This window comes from Nesoenas mayeri, assembly GCF_963082525.1.
Source record: "Nesoenas mayeri genome assembly, chromosome: 19".
In the NCBI taxonomy this organism is placed as follows: domain Eukaryota; kingdom Metazoa; phylum Chordata; class Aves; order Columbiformes; family Columbidae; genus Nesoenas; species Nesoenas mayeri.
In genome coordinates this window covers 6,712,321-6,729,282 of record NC_137568.1, presented here as the reverse complement: position 1 = coordinate 6,729,282, position 16,962 = coordinate 6,712,321, and the positions used below count along the sequence as shown (strand labels likewise).

The 16,962-nt window shown below is 49.9% G+C and overlaps 1 protein-coding gene across 1 annotated transcript in view; it reads left to right on the top strand.

The window, feature by feature from the left end:
- LOC308047847 (heparan sulfate glucosamine 3-O-sulfotransferase 3A1-like) overlaps window positions 1-12,308 on the top strand; it is a gene marked incomplete at its 3' end in the record, with an annotated part of 31,133 nt that extends 18,825 nt beyond the window's left edge. Inside the window, exon 2 of the mRNA XM_080356622.1 lies at window positions 11,690-12,308. Within this exon, the coding sequence (XP_080212748.1) occupies window positions 11,690-12,308 (619 nt within the window). The remainder of the gene's footprint in view (window positions 1-11,689) is intronic.
- Between the last annotated feature and the right edge of the window lie 4,654 nt (window positions 12,309-16,962).

Below are 16,962 nucleotides of genomic sequence, written 5' to 3'. Positions count from 1 at the left end.
CTGTTTGTTTTGCTAGAATCTGGGCTGAGATTTCACTGCATCTTCTGCAGCTCCCACGTGAAGCTCCCCTGCAGGGAGAAGCCTTCGTGGTCCTCAGCAGAGGGTCACCCTGTCTTCAGGGCTGGTGGAGAAACATCATCTCCTGCAGAGAAGGGCTGGGATGGGGATAAGTCACCATCACTGTGTTGCTTTGCAGTATTGAATCTCCCGTCTTAGAATCACAGGATGCTTTGGGTTGGAGAGACCTTCGCAGGTCCCCCAGTGCCACCCCTGCTATGAGCAGGGACACCTTCACCAGCTCAGGTTGCTCAGAGCCCCGTCCAGCCTGGCCTGGGATGTCTCCAGGGATGGTTCATCCACCACCTCTCTGGGCAACCTGGGCCAGGCTCTCAGCATCCTTAGAGGCAACAATTTATCCCTCTTCATGGCTCTAGGCCTGTGCAGGTGCTTTAGAGAATGGCAGCATCCCCTTCTCCCATCCTAAAACCAGGCTCCGAGGTGTGTCTGTGGGTCTGGGCCCCATAGCCTCATCACTCCCCTCTGGCTCTGGACCATTTCAGGGGGTTCCCAACTTCCCAAATGGGCCTAATTGAAGTCTGAAGAGATTTTTCACAGATTCATGGCTTTTCAAAGGAGAAATTTACATATTAATAAGAAGCTGTTCAGACTGATTGGCTTAATGTGTTTGGGGTAAGTATAATTAAATGTCAAGGGAAATATATCATGAAGTAATGAAGCTGAAGCTAATTTATCAAAAAATGAGTCCTAGAGAGGGAGACATTTCCAACAATAAACAGTTCTTTAACCTTCCTCTTTAGGTGATTTGCTTAGTCAGGGCTGAAGTGTGTGGTCTTGAAGATCCTCAAGTGAGAGAGACATGAGATGGTTACTGGTTTGAGGGTTGAGGTTCTTCCATGTTCTTTCCAGTACAAACCCCTCTGCCCTGGCACCTCAAGGCTGAGCCCATCAAGAGGGTTCACCTGGGGTGAGATCTGGTTCTCCTGAGGCCACCAGCAGGACCCGGGAGGACTTTTGGGGAGATGCACATGTCTAACACTTCAGGAGTGCCCTTAGAGACAGGCTTAATTATAGCAGATGTTCTTTTTCTTTTTATTCCTCTCTCAGTCTTTACTCCATAAGCTTTGCAGAGCACATGCCATCTCCTGCCCTCTTCATCTACAAACCGGGGATAAAGATCAGCCTATATAGGCACATCTTTAATACGAACAAAAATCTGCAGTGCACATCCAGAATGGCGATGCAGGTCCCCAAACTGGGTATTTTAACCTCAGAATTGAGGAGACTGAGGTCCAGGCTGCAGGTCATGCTGGTCCCTATGAAGGATGTGACTCTCCTGCATCCCTCTGTGTGATGGGAGGAGGTTGTGAGCTCCCTCCCTATGGCACAACTGTGCAGTGGGCGAACGGGCACATGTTTTTCAGCAAACCCGCTGCTTTTGGTGAGTTCTGGGGTCACAGGATTCATTTCCAGCCATGGATGGTCCCTTGCTGCCCACCTCCAGTGGTGGGAATGGGACGGGGAACTCTTGATTTGCACTTTGGGCACTTGCAAGGGAGAAGGGCAAGGTGCAAGGCTGGAAAAGGATCGTGCCCATCATCTCAGCTGGAAAATCCTCCTTTGGCATCATATGGCATAAAGGGGAATCAGCAGGTTGCAGAATAATAGAGGCATCTGTAAAGGAGAGAACTCATGTCCATTTTCATAAAGAGGCACCACAGTTACAATAAAAAACAGCACCAAAAAGCCAACAGAACCAGCCATGAGAAGCCTGAATTTACCCAAGCAAATCCATCTGGGAAATGAGGAATCACTTTTGATTTGGGAGCTATGTTGGAAATAGGCTAAAATCACTGTGGGCCTGATTTACCCCTTTGTAAGAATCAGCTGATGCTGCAGGGATTGGGCAAAAGGCTCATGCTCCACATGTGGAGCCCCAACCACTGCTGGAGTTAAGCTCTTGCTGAGGAAGGTACGTGGTGCTGGAGAGACCACCGAGATGTAAAGACACAGGAGATCAAAAAATGTACGTGGCCACTGCCAGGGGTGATGAGCACTGGGTCCAGGGCTTTTGGGGAGGCCAGGGCTTGTGGTCCCCTGTGCATGGCGTACCCCATACCTGCACCCTTGCTAGAGCTGCTGGAGTGCCTTGAGAGGAGCTCTAAGACTGGATTACAGAGCAGGTTTGTGGCCAAGCAAAGGGGGAACCACAACAGGATTCCTTGGCAGGAAGTCAACCCCAAGCCCAGCAGAGAAACCTCCTTAGGTGGTGCCTGGTGGTGTCTCCAATCCCATACAAAGGATGGAGACATGGTAAAGAGGCCCATGGCCAAGGACTCTGGAGCTCTTCGTCTGCTTCTGGTAGGTGGATCACTGGGATTTACCAGCAGCACCACTGGGCAGGACTCAGCATCCTCCCAGATGGATGCAGAAATGCATGACGATGACTTGACTTTTTAGCCATTGGAAAGAAAACAACTACAAAACGCCCCTTTTCCAAACCCCAGATGGTCAGCCTGGAGGAGGCAGCGGTGCCACACGTGATTGCCTCAGCTCCGAGGAGTTTCTTGTTCCAGCACAGAAAATCAATGGCTTGCACAGCTAATGGCACCAGGGAGTTTCTGCTTGTCGATAGCACTCAGGCACTGGATGTCTCCGGGAGATGCCCAGATGTGTTTCCCAGCACAGAACATATTCAGGAGCCTCTCTGCACGGTTCCTTCTGCCAGACCACTCATGGGATGCCAGGACAGCAGCACTGCCTCTCGCCACCGGCATCATCGTCACTGGGACCTGGGAGGTCACCAGGCACCTACCTGCCTGAGCACAGGGCTCCCCGCTCACCTGCTGCCCTCACAGCAGCAGCTCTGTCCATCAATAATTAATCAGAGCAATTAGGCAGAGGGCTTGCACATTGTAATTAGCTCTGATCAGTGCAACCTCCCTTCCCAGAGTGGGAGGGGACAGTGAGGCAGCACTGAAAGCACAGCGGGGGGGACAGGGCTGTTGAGCAAAGACCCATGTGCAGCTGCATTTTTTGTGCAAATGCTCCCCTGACCCTTTGAAACAGCCCACAGCCCCATCGCCCAAGGGCCAGGAAAACTGATGCGAAGTTATACGTGCGCCTGCTCGTATAGGGGACTTTTGGGGACAGAATGAGCCCATTGTCTTGGGGACACTGCCACTTCCTGACCGGCCACCTCGGCCCCAGGTCCATGGAGCAGCAGTCGCCCTCTCCCTGGCCCAGGAGTGTTCCAGCTCATGCTGAGCAAGTTGATGGCCCCAAGAGCCACAAAGAGAGCATCAGGTCTGTGATGAGATGCATAATGAGCTACAATCGCCTGAAAGGGGGTTGGAGCATGGAAGGTGTTGGTCTCTTCTCCCAAGTAACAAGTGATAGGACGAGAGGAAATGGCCTCAAGTTGCACCAGGGAAGGTTTCATTGGATATCAGGAAAAATTTCTTCCTGGAAAGGGCTGTCGGGCACTGGAACAGTCTGCCCAGGGCAGTGGTGGAGTCACCAGGGGTTGAACAGACATGGAGATGAGGTTCTCAGGGACATGGGGTAGTGCCAGGGGTGGGTTAGTGGTTGGACTCGATGATCTTGAGGATCTCTTCCAATCAAAATGATTCTATGAGTCTATGTTGCACCTGCGGGTATCAGCAACAGCCCCTGCAAACACATCGCTTTCTCTGCCGTGTTTCTTTGGTGGGTTTCTCAGCTTCTCAGGAAGGAGAAGGCTTCTTGGCTGTGACCTTGGGATGGGGTGACACAGGTTGCTACCCCCACGGATGCTACGTGACAGCTTAGTGTCTCCATTTTGGAGGCAGTCAGAGCGTGGAGGTGTTTCTTAAATGCTGAGGTGGTTAAACTCGCTGGTGGCTGGGAGCGGAGCTGCCCGCAGCGCTTGGCATGCAGCAGGGGTGCAACTGGGCAGGGGGGAATCTACTGAGAGACCCCCAGGATCCTGGCACAGCCCTTGGGTGCACTCACAGATGCCTTTGCCAGGATGCCCGTGTGATGGGTATGGCCACGTGCCTCGTCTTTCTGTGTCACCCTGCCCTGACAGACCCTGTCTGCCGCCTGGGCTGCGTTTGAGGCTAGGACAACTGCTGGGGTTTGGATGGGGACAGGGCAGGTGTCCAGGGGTCCCTGTGGGCTGCGGAGATTTGCACCATGGGTGCTGCCTCTATCCGTGCCGGGCTGTCAGCCACCTCCTAAACTTCAGAGGGAGCTTAACTGGAGGGAGAGGAAGGCAGCTCCGCTGATAAGATTTTCCTTGACAGATACAGTGTGAAAACAGATGCTACTGGCTGCAGATGTAATGAAATACATAAATACCAAGACTTGCTCAAATAAACACGGGCATCCGCTGTAAGGACGAGCTCAGGAGCTCCCGCCAGCAGCAAGCGCAGAGAGATTTGGGGAGGGAGGAGAGGCCCTGCCTCTGCCACAGCATTTTATTCGAGAAGGTGACATATTACCGGTGTGCCGGCTTTATCCCCTGCGCCCAATCCGTCCTCTGTTTAAACCAATAGCAAGAGTCTCCCTTTGATATTCATGTTGATTGGACTTGCTTTACATCCAGCAACACAATAAGTGATTTTCTTTTTTCCTTTCAGACCTCTCTGATCTTTTCTCCCTCTCCTTTCAGCTTCCTCAGTCCCACAGCTTTTCTTGGAGATGTTTTTGGTGCTGTTGTTTTCTTTTTAATTTTTATTAGATTCCTGAAATGCATCTTTCCATGTATTGATTTCACCTGACATCTGAAGGAAGGCAAAGAAGGAGGCGCAGCTAATTCCAACGTACCCTCACAGCTCATCAAAGCAAATTTAAAACCGTGCTAGAGCTGCCAGGGCAGCACAGCCCCTGGGCTGGGACACCAGCCTCAGAGGAGGGACACATTCATCTCTTGAGGCATCATTTTTTAATTTATATATACATGCACGCTGCTGGTTACATCAAGCTATCACTCTTGCCAGAGCATCTTTCTTTTCAATCATCTCCTGTACAGGCTGTAATGGTACTTCTGGGAGTGCGGGCTCGAGGGCGGGGAAAGGCAACTGCTTGTGATAGCAGGCTTTGATTTTTTATAAATTTTTGCTGCAGAGACACTGCTTAAAATGGTCTGGAAGAAAAAGAGAAATGGTTGGGGGGGAGAAGACAACTCACTGGTGGCTGCAGTAGCACAGGGAGGAATGCACACTGCTTTGGGGGCGTCAGGCTGCATCAAGCCCCAGGCATTGCTGTGCCTCAGTTTCCCCATCTTTGTCCCATAGCTTCATGCTGAAGAAGGATCCGTGTTTCCCTCGGCACTGTGAGCTGTGTGACATCCACACTCATGCCCCATCCTGGAGACAGACATTCTGATAGCATTTTGGTAGAGAAATTCGAGGTGAAATAAGCCACCATCAGATAGTTAATCTTCCTTTTACTCTGCTCTCCTTCCCCTTGGCACAGCATCCACCATCGTAGCAGTCACTGAACACCTGACATACAGAAAGCAGCACCCAAGAGAGAGGCAGAGAAATGCTGTCAAATGGGACAAAAGGGCAGGAGGGCACCAGTGCCCATCTCAGTGCTACTGGGTTTTTCGGGTGGTTGATGGAGGAGGGCTCCACTCAAGCTTTGAAAGCTGCTGGCTCCCAGAGATTAAAGGGATGTGTTTTTTCTCCTCCTCTTCTTCCTCCCATACACAAAGACCAAATAATTTTGCACTAACAACCTGATTTCATTTTTAACCATGCTATCACTTCATGGTGCAAAGGCAGGACCGGTTTGCTGGGAGAGTGTCCGATCCTCCTTGTGGCCCTGTGTTATGTTTCCAGGACCAGATATGGCCCTTCCTTGCCAGAAAGGCTCTTCCATGGCATTCCAGGGATTGCAGAGCTCTTGAGCTCTTTTGGAAAGAGCAGCATTTCTGTGATACAGTTTTTTCCTGCGATGACCTGGTCGGTTACACTTCCTTAAAACAGCCTCAGCCACCACAAGTGATTTCCTTTCCCAGCGCTGTTGCGGGCTGGGCTGCTTCAGAGCCCGGCCAAACCCTGGCCATTGAACCTGGAGCAAAACCAAACTGCTGCCGGTTTCAGCTGGGCAGGGCAAAAAGTAACAGAGGGCAGGTTTCTTCTGCAAAGCTTACTGTGAGGTGTTAATTAGCAGTTCACTGGCAACTCATTTTGAGCCATGGAAACAGGGAGGCTCCATGGATGTTCTAATATCTGCCTGGGGGTTTTCCTTCCCCACTGTTGCTGCATGTATCCCACTGCTTGGATCAGTAGCTCAGGTTGGCAGGAAAGATGGAAAAGGCACCTGGAGGCTGGAGAAAGGTGCCCCCCAGGCTGGGCTGTTCAGGAAAGGTGCATTGGGGTGCAGGGGAGGGGTACGCAATGCCCTTCTGCTGCGCCTCATAACCCCGCTGCAGCTTGCAGGCTGTGTAACGGGAAGATGCTGATGGCCAAAGTCAGCAGCACCTCTGGGAAAGCCCAGCCCTGTGTGAACAAGCTGTGTGGAACTCCAGCTTCACGTCTCTGCTTCATTTTCATCCCTTTTCCAGAGGACAGCTGAGGGCTGTGGCCAGGTCCCAGTCTGCTGGTGCTGGGACCAGGCATCAGCATTTGCTGAGCAGGGACTGATCTTCCTTTGCTGCTCAGTCACGCTGGGTTGTTCCCTGCTCTGGCACCGAGGAGCTGTGTTGCTGCAAGCTGCAAACCGCAGGGCTGGTCCAAAACCCTGCTCTGCATCCTCCTCCTCCTCAGTTATATTGCAATTGCCATTTCAGGCAGTGCACAAACTCACTTTCATGCTGCAGGTGAGCTCCAGGTAGACCTGGCCATGCACAGGGCAGTGCTGACCCCAGCAGCACAGGGGTGACACCATCATTCTTCTGCATGGCTTCAGGCTGACATACCTTATTCTGAAAGATCATTTCAGTCCATCCAGCCTGGATACCCGGGCTCTGACAGGCTGCTTATTTTTAAGAAGTCATACCAGGGAGAAGTACCTCACTTTCTGGAGGTAAGAGATGAGTCCTGCCCTTAGCACCTGACTGGGGCAGGTGTTACTAGAGGCCAAGGAGCACATGGGGATGATGGCTTTAATCACAGCAGCTTTATTTATTGCTCTGGGTTGCAATGGCTTGGTGAAGAGCTGCCCTTATCTGCTAACGTCAGCCTCCCTTCAAGAGGGATCTGGACTAGATTTATGTGGGAAAGGTTTGCAGCAAGTCCATCCCCAGCTGCTTTTAATGCCTTCTGTGCTGCCCAGGAGCCCAGGGTGTCCTGAGCAGGACATGGCTTGGTCCAGCTGGGAGCAAAGTGGCAGATGGACTTCAAACAGCAAACTCGCCTCGAGTTTTCCAGATCCAGTGACCAAAAGCTGCTCCCACCTCAGTGGGAAACAGCAGCACAGGGCTGCTCCTCCTACATGAAACAGGCTGTGCCTTCCTAAAAAAATCTCATTCTGGAACAACCAATGCTTGTTTTCTTGCTAATCTCCAGCTTTTCTTGCTGCTTCGAGCTGGTGGGACAGCAGCACAGGTCAGCTGTGACAGACCAGCTGTTTTAACACATTTCCCAGCCCCTGATGGAGTCAAGGCGGGTACCCAGCATGGGCTGGTGGCAACCACCACCACCACGTATCATTGCATCCATTCCTCCAAGCTGTATTTCCAGAAGCACAACCCTTGGGTGCTTAGTCTTGTAAGGATGGAGCCTGATACATTATTCTGGTTTCTTGACGTAAAGTGATGCCTTCTTCCCCAGAACTGTGCTTTTGGTAAGAACAGGGACTTGAGATAAAGTGGTTGGTGTCTCTGTGGACTCTGATCTTCAGGGCTGAGCCAACACCCTCCTTGCCCTGGGAAACTAAAGTCAAGATTTTTAAAGGCATCATTGTACAGTCCATAAAGAGATACAAAAGCCATAATAAACATGACACCAAAGCTCAGTTCCCACACCAGGAGTGTCTGAGGGTTGGGCAACTGTTACTGGGATGTTTTGATGTGATCCCAGCACTAAAGTCAAGCGTCCAGGACTGGCACACTGGGCTGCATCAATAAATCCCTGAGCAGCACTACGTGCATTGCTGGGTCCTGCAACTACCTGGTGCTCAGCCCTTGCACAGCATCGTTCCCAGCCCTTGCACAGCATCGTCCACAGCCCTTGCACAGCAGCATCCCCAGCCCTTGCACAGCATCGTCCACAGCCCAGCACTCCGAGGCAGCTTCACGTCTCCCACCCTGGCCTGGTCCTGGAGTATTTGCTGCAGCACCTCCAAGGGAGGACAAATCCAAACCTTTGCATTACCAAAGTGAAGTCCTGCAAAACCCATTGGGGTGAGAAAGGGGCCACAACCCCCCCGAGCAGCAGCCCCATGAGGTACCTTTGGGGGTTTGGCTGGGAATGGCCATCTCGGATAACACTGCTGGGAAGAACGTATGGACCTGGAAAAGGCCAGATATGAATATGCATGCCTAGCTGAAATGCTCCCTTTGAGGAAAGTCTTCCTCCTCTATTAAGTAATTAAATAAAGCCCCAAGCTCTACTAAAATTAAAATAACAGAATCCATTTATTCTGGCAGGGCCCACTCGTGGCTGCTCTTGCCAAAAACATTTTTGTGGTTCTTGTCTTTTCAAGTGGCTCTTTTGCAATAAAACCCAGATGCCATTAGTCCAGGGAGGCCTCCAGGCAACTGTTTACGTCCATGAAAGATGCCCTTTGTAATTAATTAATCTCCCAAAAGCTGTGGCAGCACATTCCCCGTGGCTCCTGGCGTGTCCCTGCCCGCCGGCCTGGCAGCGGAGGTGCCGGCTCATTCCTGGGCGCTGAAGAAAGCTTTTGTGTTGCAGCCTCACCATGGAAGGGGTTAATCTCCTCCTTGGGAAGACGCAGCAGAGATTTCAACACTTATCCGAACACAAACAGAAGCCATCCTGCCTTCCTGCTGCCGGTTCCGCAGCTCCTGCTCTTGCTTGACAGCAACTCACAGTTGCAGGCGCTGCGGGACGGGGACAAGGACCAGCCGGGGAGCAGTGGGGAAACAGGGTATAACCTGGTTCCTTTCACCCTTTCGGGGGTTCAGGCACTTCCAGTTCACTCAGTCATTGCAGGGGGTCCAAAGAATCTGGGAAACATGGGCTTGGTGCACATGGGTGAAAAAAACAAGACTGCCCTGAGCAAAAAAACATATCACATTACATTACACATTAGTATTCTGGTTGGAAAAGACCCTCAAGATCATTGAGTCCAACCATAAACCTCACACTACCAAGTCCACCCCTACCCCATGTATGAATGGCCAGAGCAAAGAGCCATCCAGCCCAGTGCCTTCTTCCAGAGGGCAGCTGGCATCAGGTATCTACTGACAAGTGTACCAAAGCTGGTGGTCTGTAGGACTTCTTCTCCTCTTGTCTCCTCCCAGCTGAGGGCAATCGAGGTTGGGGCCCCCCATGGCTGAAGTGGCTTTGGGACCCTCACATTTCATGGCCACCCGTTCATTTCGTCCAGCATGAATTTGGCCAGGCTGTTTCTGAACCATTTACACTTTTGGCCTTTGCAGCATCATCCCACTGTAGAATTCTGTGTCTGCTCAGCAAAGGCCATCCTCATGCTGGTTTTGAACCCATCTGCATCTTTAGTGTGACCAGCAATTGCCTTTATGTCTTCATGCCCTTCAGGATTTTTTCGTTTTGGTTTTTGTTTTTTTTTCTTCAGCCTGAATGTCCCAAATTCATGGAGTTTCCCCCAAACAGAAACCCTCAGCAAAAACCAGCAAATATTTGGCTTCTCTAGGACCATGTTTTTGCTCAGCCTTTATGCAATGTGGCTGCAAATAGAAAGAATTGCCCTAGGAAGGGTCAATCCTCACAGCCTCATTTGTAACATAACAACTCAGCCTGGGGTTTGGTTGTTATTGGTGTTTTTAGCTGTTGTTGGCTTTTCGCTGTTGCTTTTTTGATAGATGAGTTTAATTTTGCTGGCATATTGCACAGGTTTGCAAACCAGATGTTGCTGCTGCGAGAGGGTCACAATATCACGGGCAGGGAGCAGTTCATCACGGCACATGGGTGTCGCAACCGCCGCGGGGTCAAAGATGAGGGGTCAGAGCACTGGGGGGATGTGGGTCCCTGCTCCTCGGGACCCGGGGCTGCAATTGCCATGAGAACTGCTGGTGGCACAGGGCGACCCTCACTGGTGCTGCAGCCACCTCCCATCCATCTGCCATTCCCCTGGGAAGGACCGGACTGGTGGAAGGAGACTAAGCTGCCGAGAGCTCTGCTGAGAGCCTGGATGCAGGGACGGGTTTGTGTGACCACATGATGATGGCGTGAATCACTGGTGTTTTGCAGGTTCTGGCTCCTGCCCAGGGGTGATATACAGGGTGACGTGATAAAGCTGGTGAAAGGTCTAGAGAACAAGTCTTAAGAGGAGCAGCTGAGGGACCTGGGGGTTCAGCTGGAGAACAGGAGCTGAGGGGAGACCTTCTGATCTCTGAACTGCCTGAAAGGAGCTTGGAGCCAGGGGGGTCGGGCTCTGCTCCCCAGGAACAAGCAACAGGACGAGAGGAAATAGCCTCAGTTTGTGCCAGGGGAGGTTGAGGTTGGATCTTGGAAACAATTTCTTCCCCAAAGGGCTGTGGGGCATTGGAACAGGCTGCCCAGGGCAGTGCTGGAGTCACCATCCCTGGAGGGGTTGGACAGACACAAAGATGAGATTCTTAGGGACATGGTTTAGTGCCAGTGTTAACAGATGGACTCAATGATATTGTGTGTTTCTTCCAACCAAAGCGGTTCTATGATTCTGTGTGAGGGGATGGGATGTGGTGTGGCAGGTGAGGAGCAAGGAAAGGAGCAGGGAGCGCCCAGGATGAGCAGACAAATGGCTGCTCATGTAGCTCCTCCACCTTCCTGCCTTGCCTTGTTTAACAGAGGGGAGCTGAGGTTATCCTGTGGCCAAATCCTGCGACGCTTTAGCAAATCACACGCAGTGCCTGGCCCAGGAGGGCTCTGAACTCCCAAGGGGACCATGAAGCAGGATGGACGCGGCCCCGAGCCCCTTCTCGCTCCCGGCTGGGAGAGCTTCCCAAAGTGCTGCGTGTAGGATTTCTCTGGGTGGAAGGAGGAAATTGCTGAGGTCAGAGGGCTGATATTGCACATTTTTATGTGACATCAGCTTGCTGCCACCTTGAAAATACCAAAAGATAGAGGCTTACATCCTGGCCCTTGAAAATCCCTTGTGCCTTGCAGGAAGGGAGTGTTGTTACTCCAGAAATTCTCTGTTATTCCAGGGAATTTAAGCCAATGTGCAGGAAACCTCAGTGCAGGCAGGGAGGAATTTAAAGGGATAGGACATCAGGATTGTAGAGATGGGCTGTGTTCTTACAGTGCCATTCAAGAAGGGAGGTGGGATCCCCCTGAAGAAGCCCCCAAGATACTCTTGAATAGGCAAAATAAGTTTAGGTCTAATTCTAGATTAACGGGCAGCCAAAGTAAGAGGAAATGAGGAGTGTGTTTGGCTGCTTTGCTGAATCAGAACATTATGGTCGTCCTCGCGATCCATGCAGGAAAGAAATAAAGCTGGGCTGGAGGCGTGAGGCTCAGGAGCATCCTTGGTACCCAGGGCATCCCTGGGGCATTCGGCACTAACGTGTCCCTCTCTTCCCCTCTCTCAGAGACCTCATGCCCAGGACCCTGGAGGGGCAGATCACCATGGAGAAGACCCCCAGCTACTTTGTCACCAAGGAGGCCCCAGCCCGCATCTCCTCCATGTCCAAGGGCACAAAGCTCATCGTGGTGGTGCGGGACCCCGTCACCAGAGCCATCTCGGACTATACCCAGACGCTCTCCAAGAAGCCCGATATCCCCACCTTTGAGAGCCTGACCTTCAAAAACAGGACTACGGGCCTGATCGACACCTCGTGGAGCGCCATCCAGATCGGCATCTACGCCAAGCACCTGGAGAACTGGCTCCTCTACTTCCCCATCGGGCAGATCCTCTTCGTCAGCGGGGAGAGGCTGATCAGTGACCCCGCGGGGGAGCTGGGCCGGGTCCAGGACTTTCTGGGCCTCAAGAGGATCATCACCGACAAACACTTCTACTTCAACAAAACCAAGGGCTTCCCCTGCCTCAAGAAGGCAGAAGGCAGCAGCAAACCCCACTGCCTGGGGAAGACGAAAGGCAGGACCCACCCCGACATAGACCAGGAGGTGGTGCAGAGACTGCGGGACTTCTACCGGCCCTTCAACATGAAGTTCTACCAGATGACGGGGCAGGACTTCGGCTGGGACTGAGGCTGAAAGAAATAATTTAAGAAAAGAAAAATATAATATAATATATATTTTTTTTACATATTAGTAGAGAAGGGGAAAATACAGAAAAAAAAAATAGTTGTGCTGAAACATGATTGGTTCTGATTTTTTTTTTGGTTTTTGTCGTTTTCTTTCTTCTCGCAGAGGTGATGTGTCTGTCCAGAAAAGGAGGCTGTGAACAACCCGGTCCTATTGACATGGCCTGCAGCTTAGCTGCCTCCTTCAATGGGCCCAAGGTTTAGCGCTGTTTCTGCAAAAAAAACCAAAAGTAAAAAAGGTGCAAAGTTTCCCTGTGTCCTCAGGTCCACCCCCAGAAGTGAGAGGGGTGTGTGGGGGAGCTCAGAGCCTTCCTGGAAGGTCAGCCAGGTTTTGGCTTGCAAATGCCGTTTTAGACCAAACCTCATCACTTTTGACAATTAAACACAAGAGGCTTAATAACTAACTTGGCTTTCAAAACCTTACCTTAGGGGATTTTTTTCTTTATTACATGAAACCTTTGGTGAAATTATTTTCATTTATCCAATTTTTTGTTTGACTTCTGCCCTCCCTAAATCAAGCTCTTTTCACCAACCAAACTTATTTTTCATCTTAAGAAGCCAAAACCAATAATCCTTTGTTGTGTTTTGAGACAAAACAATTTTGGTAGCCAAAAGTGAAAGAAAACAAATGATTCTTTTGACTCAATGATGAAAACTGCCAGGTAGTCAAAAGGCTCATTCACGGGGGTTGGCTCTAAACCAGGGTTCCCCATTGCCAGCACCATGCACCCCTTTGCTATGCTGACAGCAAAGTGCGTTTCCCCGGGGGGGGACCCATCTGCAGGGATTTGGGTGATGGGCAAGAAAGGTCCACACTGAGATGATGCTTGTGATACCCATCTTAAAGGTGATGGGGAACCCACCGTCCCACCACTCATATGCAGGGAACAAGTTCACAGTGTCTGGTGGATAATATTTAAGCCATACTGAAGAATATTTTAAGTTGGGCCAGTCTTAATACAGCAGAAAAAGGGTTTTTTGGGAAAAAATTAACAAAAGTCATGTCCAGAAAGGGGAGAGAATGAGGAGATGCTGGAAGGTTTCTTGTCCTTTCCTAAAGGAGAACTGAGGGAGAAACAGGAACAGGAACATGGGTTGTGCGGGGCTTTAAAAATCATCAGGCAAAACGAATCTCCTGTTTGCAATAACCAGGAGCTTTAAATTCTTCGCTTTGATCCTTATCACCTTTTTTGGCTGGTAGAAGTGTCTCAGCAACAGAAACCTATTAGTGAAGCAGGATCTTGTTATTACCGTGGGCTCATTTATCTGCTGGCTCTTTATCTTCAGCATTTTCTGGACTGTAGGAGCATCTAATTATCACTTGGTGCTGTATAAACACAGCTCCCTCTCCCAAGTCTAACTTTGGAAAGGCCTGGATGCGGTAAGACAAAGTGGGGGATCATCTGGTAATGTGGGTACCAAGCTCACCATGTACCTGTACACCAGGCAAGATGTTAATAAAATCACAGCAGAGGAGTCCCAACGACACAAAGTCCCGGGACCTTCCTGTCCCCTGAAGACACACCGGTTTTACATGCAAAGCCCATTTCCCAAGGTAATTAAAACAACTTCATTAGTGTTGTGAGGCCCCAGGACTTTGTCCCACCCTTGCTGCCCCAAAACCCCACCTGAGCTCAGGTGTCCATGCCCCAGCTGGTGATGGGCTGGTGGCACCAAAGCCAAGTTGAGCTCAGGGGTCTGTCCTGGCACAGCACAGCTCAGTGCCACCCTCACTAATACCTTCAGGCTTTTCCCACCTTCTTGTTCCAGTGTGTCCCATTTTAAGCCCCTTTTTGGCAATGTCCTGTGCCACATCTGGGTAAACATTTTACATAACTGCCTTCTGCAAACGCCTTACAGCGGAAATGCAGATGGGGGGGTCACACAGATACCCAACAGCCCTTTCTCTTACCTGCCTTCCTTCAGCCCCTCAAAGTTCATGCAAGAGATGATGTGAAAAAATCAGAGACGGATGAGCCGCTTTGGCTTCACGGCGTCGTGGTCCCTCCCAGCATCTCTGCAGCTCATTGCTGGAGCTCAGAGCTCCCAAATCAGAGTCACAGAGTCCCAGCCTGGTTGAGGCTGAAGGGACCTCTGCAGATCCCCCAGCCCAACCCCTGCTCATGCAGGGTCACAGAGCAGATCACACAGGTGGGTCCAGGGGGTTTGAATGTCTCAGAGAAGGAGACTCCACACCCGCTCTGGGCAGCCTGGGCCAGGCTCTGGCACCTCCCAGCAAACAAGTTTCTGCTCATGTTCACATGGAGCCTCTTGTGTTTCAGTTGAAGTTGGAAGAGTGTTGGGCTCTTGGTAATGGTCTCCCTTATGTACCACTGGAGCTGAGGGCAGCAATCTGCACTCCGCCTGTGCCGGCCAGATCAAGGGGGAATGGGCTTAAGGTGTAACCAAAAGGGTGGGAGTTAATTCATGGTAAAACCTTTCTAACAGCAAGGCTTGTTGGGGCAGGACAGGGCCATGGCCACCATCCCTCCCATGCTCTGCTCTTCCATCCCAGTCCAAAGCCAAGCTGGTGGCGAGGACAAGGCACCACTCACAGGCACGACTGAACCGTGCAGCACCACTGTGGCACTGAATCTCAGGTTTTCCAGGCTGAAATGATTTAAGCATGCCATTTCTTTGGTATTTCAAGGAGATGTAAGGTTGGGCTGATCTGTACATCCCTTTGACAAGCATAAATATCACTTAAGAGTATGATTTTTAAAAAATCAATATAATTATATTGCTATTGTCTCTCAAACGGTCACATTTAGACTGATAAAAAGCAGCTTTATAGTACTACAGATTGTTCTTCCCATATTGAACCGGCTATAGCACTAGCCAGCACCTTCACACAAATGAATTTCTAGAACTGCCATCAAATCACCGTCATTAAATCAGTATACAGCTTTGGTGTGTACACAAGCCCAGCTATCGTACCTGCCTTTACACAACTCTTCCCAGCACACTGATCTCTGCTACATAGCCATACGTTCCCCAAAATGCTTGAATGTTTTACACCCACTGTTTTCTGAGGGTTTGAACCCCTCGGTGCACACCTCGGAAAACTATTGGGGGATCTGAGACTGTAATTGATTTTTTCAACCTGGGCCGTAAGTATTTTTGAAAATCTCTCCACGTATGAACAATGGCTTTTAAAAAGAGGTCCCACAATCAAATGCTTTGAACTCTAATTAAACATTTAAGCCTCTAAACTCTTTAGGTTTATTTTAAAATCCAGCCATGAAGCTTAGATTATTGTAACCTAATAAGAATTGGAAGTAAACTATTGAAAACTGCTCCCCTCTTAGGCCTACAATAATGCGCATGTGTACTAGGAGGAGAAAGCAAAAGCAGCTATAAATAAAAGTTAAAGTGATGTATAAAGTTCAATTAAAAAGAAAAAGCAGAAAAGTCAATACATTAACTATGAGAAACTAATTAGGTGTATTCAAATTCTTCTGGTTTCAATAAACAAATGTGCCATTAGGCACTGATGAAGCTCTGGCTTATATGCCATGCAACATTTAGATTTTTAGAACATGTAAAGGAAAAACAAAACAGAAGACACTTTTATAAAGCATCCTGTCAATGTCAGCTGTTGAATTAATTTTTCACATCTTCGCCACCCCGCTTTGCACAGCAGTGGCTCTTGGAGGCTTTGCAAAGCAACTCACACCGCTGAGCCCCACAAACGGGGCACAGAAACCACCATAAGCTTTGGTACAGGGGGCTGAGCACAAGTATTGCACTTATTCTTCAAAAATCTGTTGGTTTGGGTTTTTTTTCCACTGATGGTGACGTGTTTTGGCACAGGCTCCTAGAGCCCAATTCAGACATACAGCTGGAGGTGAGACCTCCCTTTAGCCCACTGCAGCCAAACCCCAAGTGCAGGAAGGCTCTTCGCATCACGCTTCAACTGGCCACAGCTGGGAAATTTCCGAGAAATAGGTTTTTCTTTACCAGTGCAGCTTGGCAAGACTAAACCCAGACCCTCTGCTGTGGCGATTCGCGTCACTGTGATTTCTGGAAGGGCGAAGACCCGGCTGCTGCATCCACCTTGTACTTGGTGCTGATTTTGTGCCATGGGGAGTTGAATCAACTCTTAAGAAAATGCTGCCACCCAATAATTTACACAGTTAAAAGGAATATAAACATGCCATGAAAATCAGTATATGGACTCCTCTACCTGGTACTCAGGGTGATCTCTGGGGCGCAGCACTAAGAAGTTAAATTTCCAGCTGTTATTTGGCCATGTCTACCCTGCACCGAGCGATTTGGATCCTCAGCCTCCTCAACTATCCCATATACACGTTGGCACACACAATGGATTAGGAAAAGAAAACAAAAATTGCCCATTCTCTTAACCATTAAAAAAATTCTTGTTCTTATATAATGGCTTCTGGGTTTTCTCTCCTCCCTACCCCTTGCTTGGTGATACTGTCATCCTTCTCCCTGCGGTGCTATTTCAGTATGAAACAGACTGATTTTCATTTAATTTAAGAATGAAAAAAGCACACGTTTAATAAAGTTTACGGGTACTGAGAAGCTGTGCTCTCTTTTTGCTGGCAGCAGCAACCTGGAAAGAGTAGGCAGGTTTA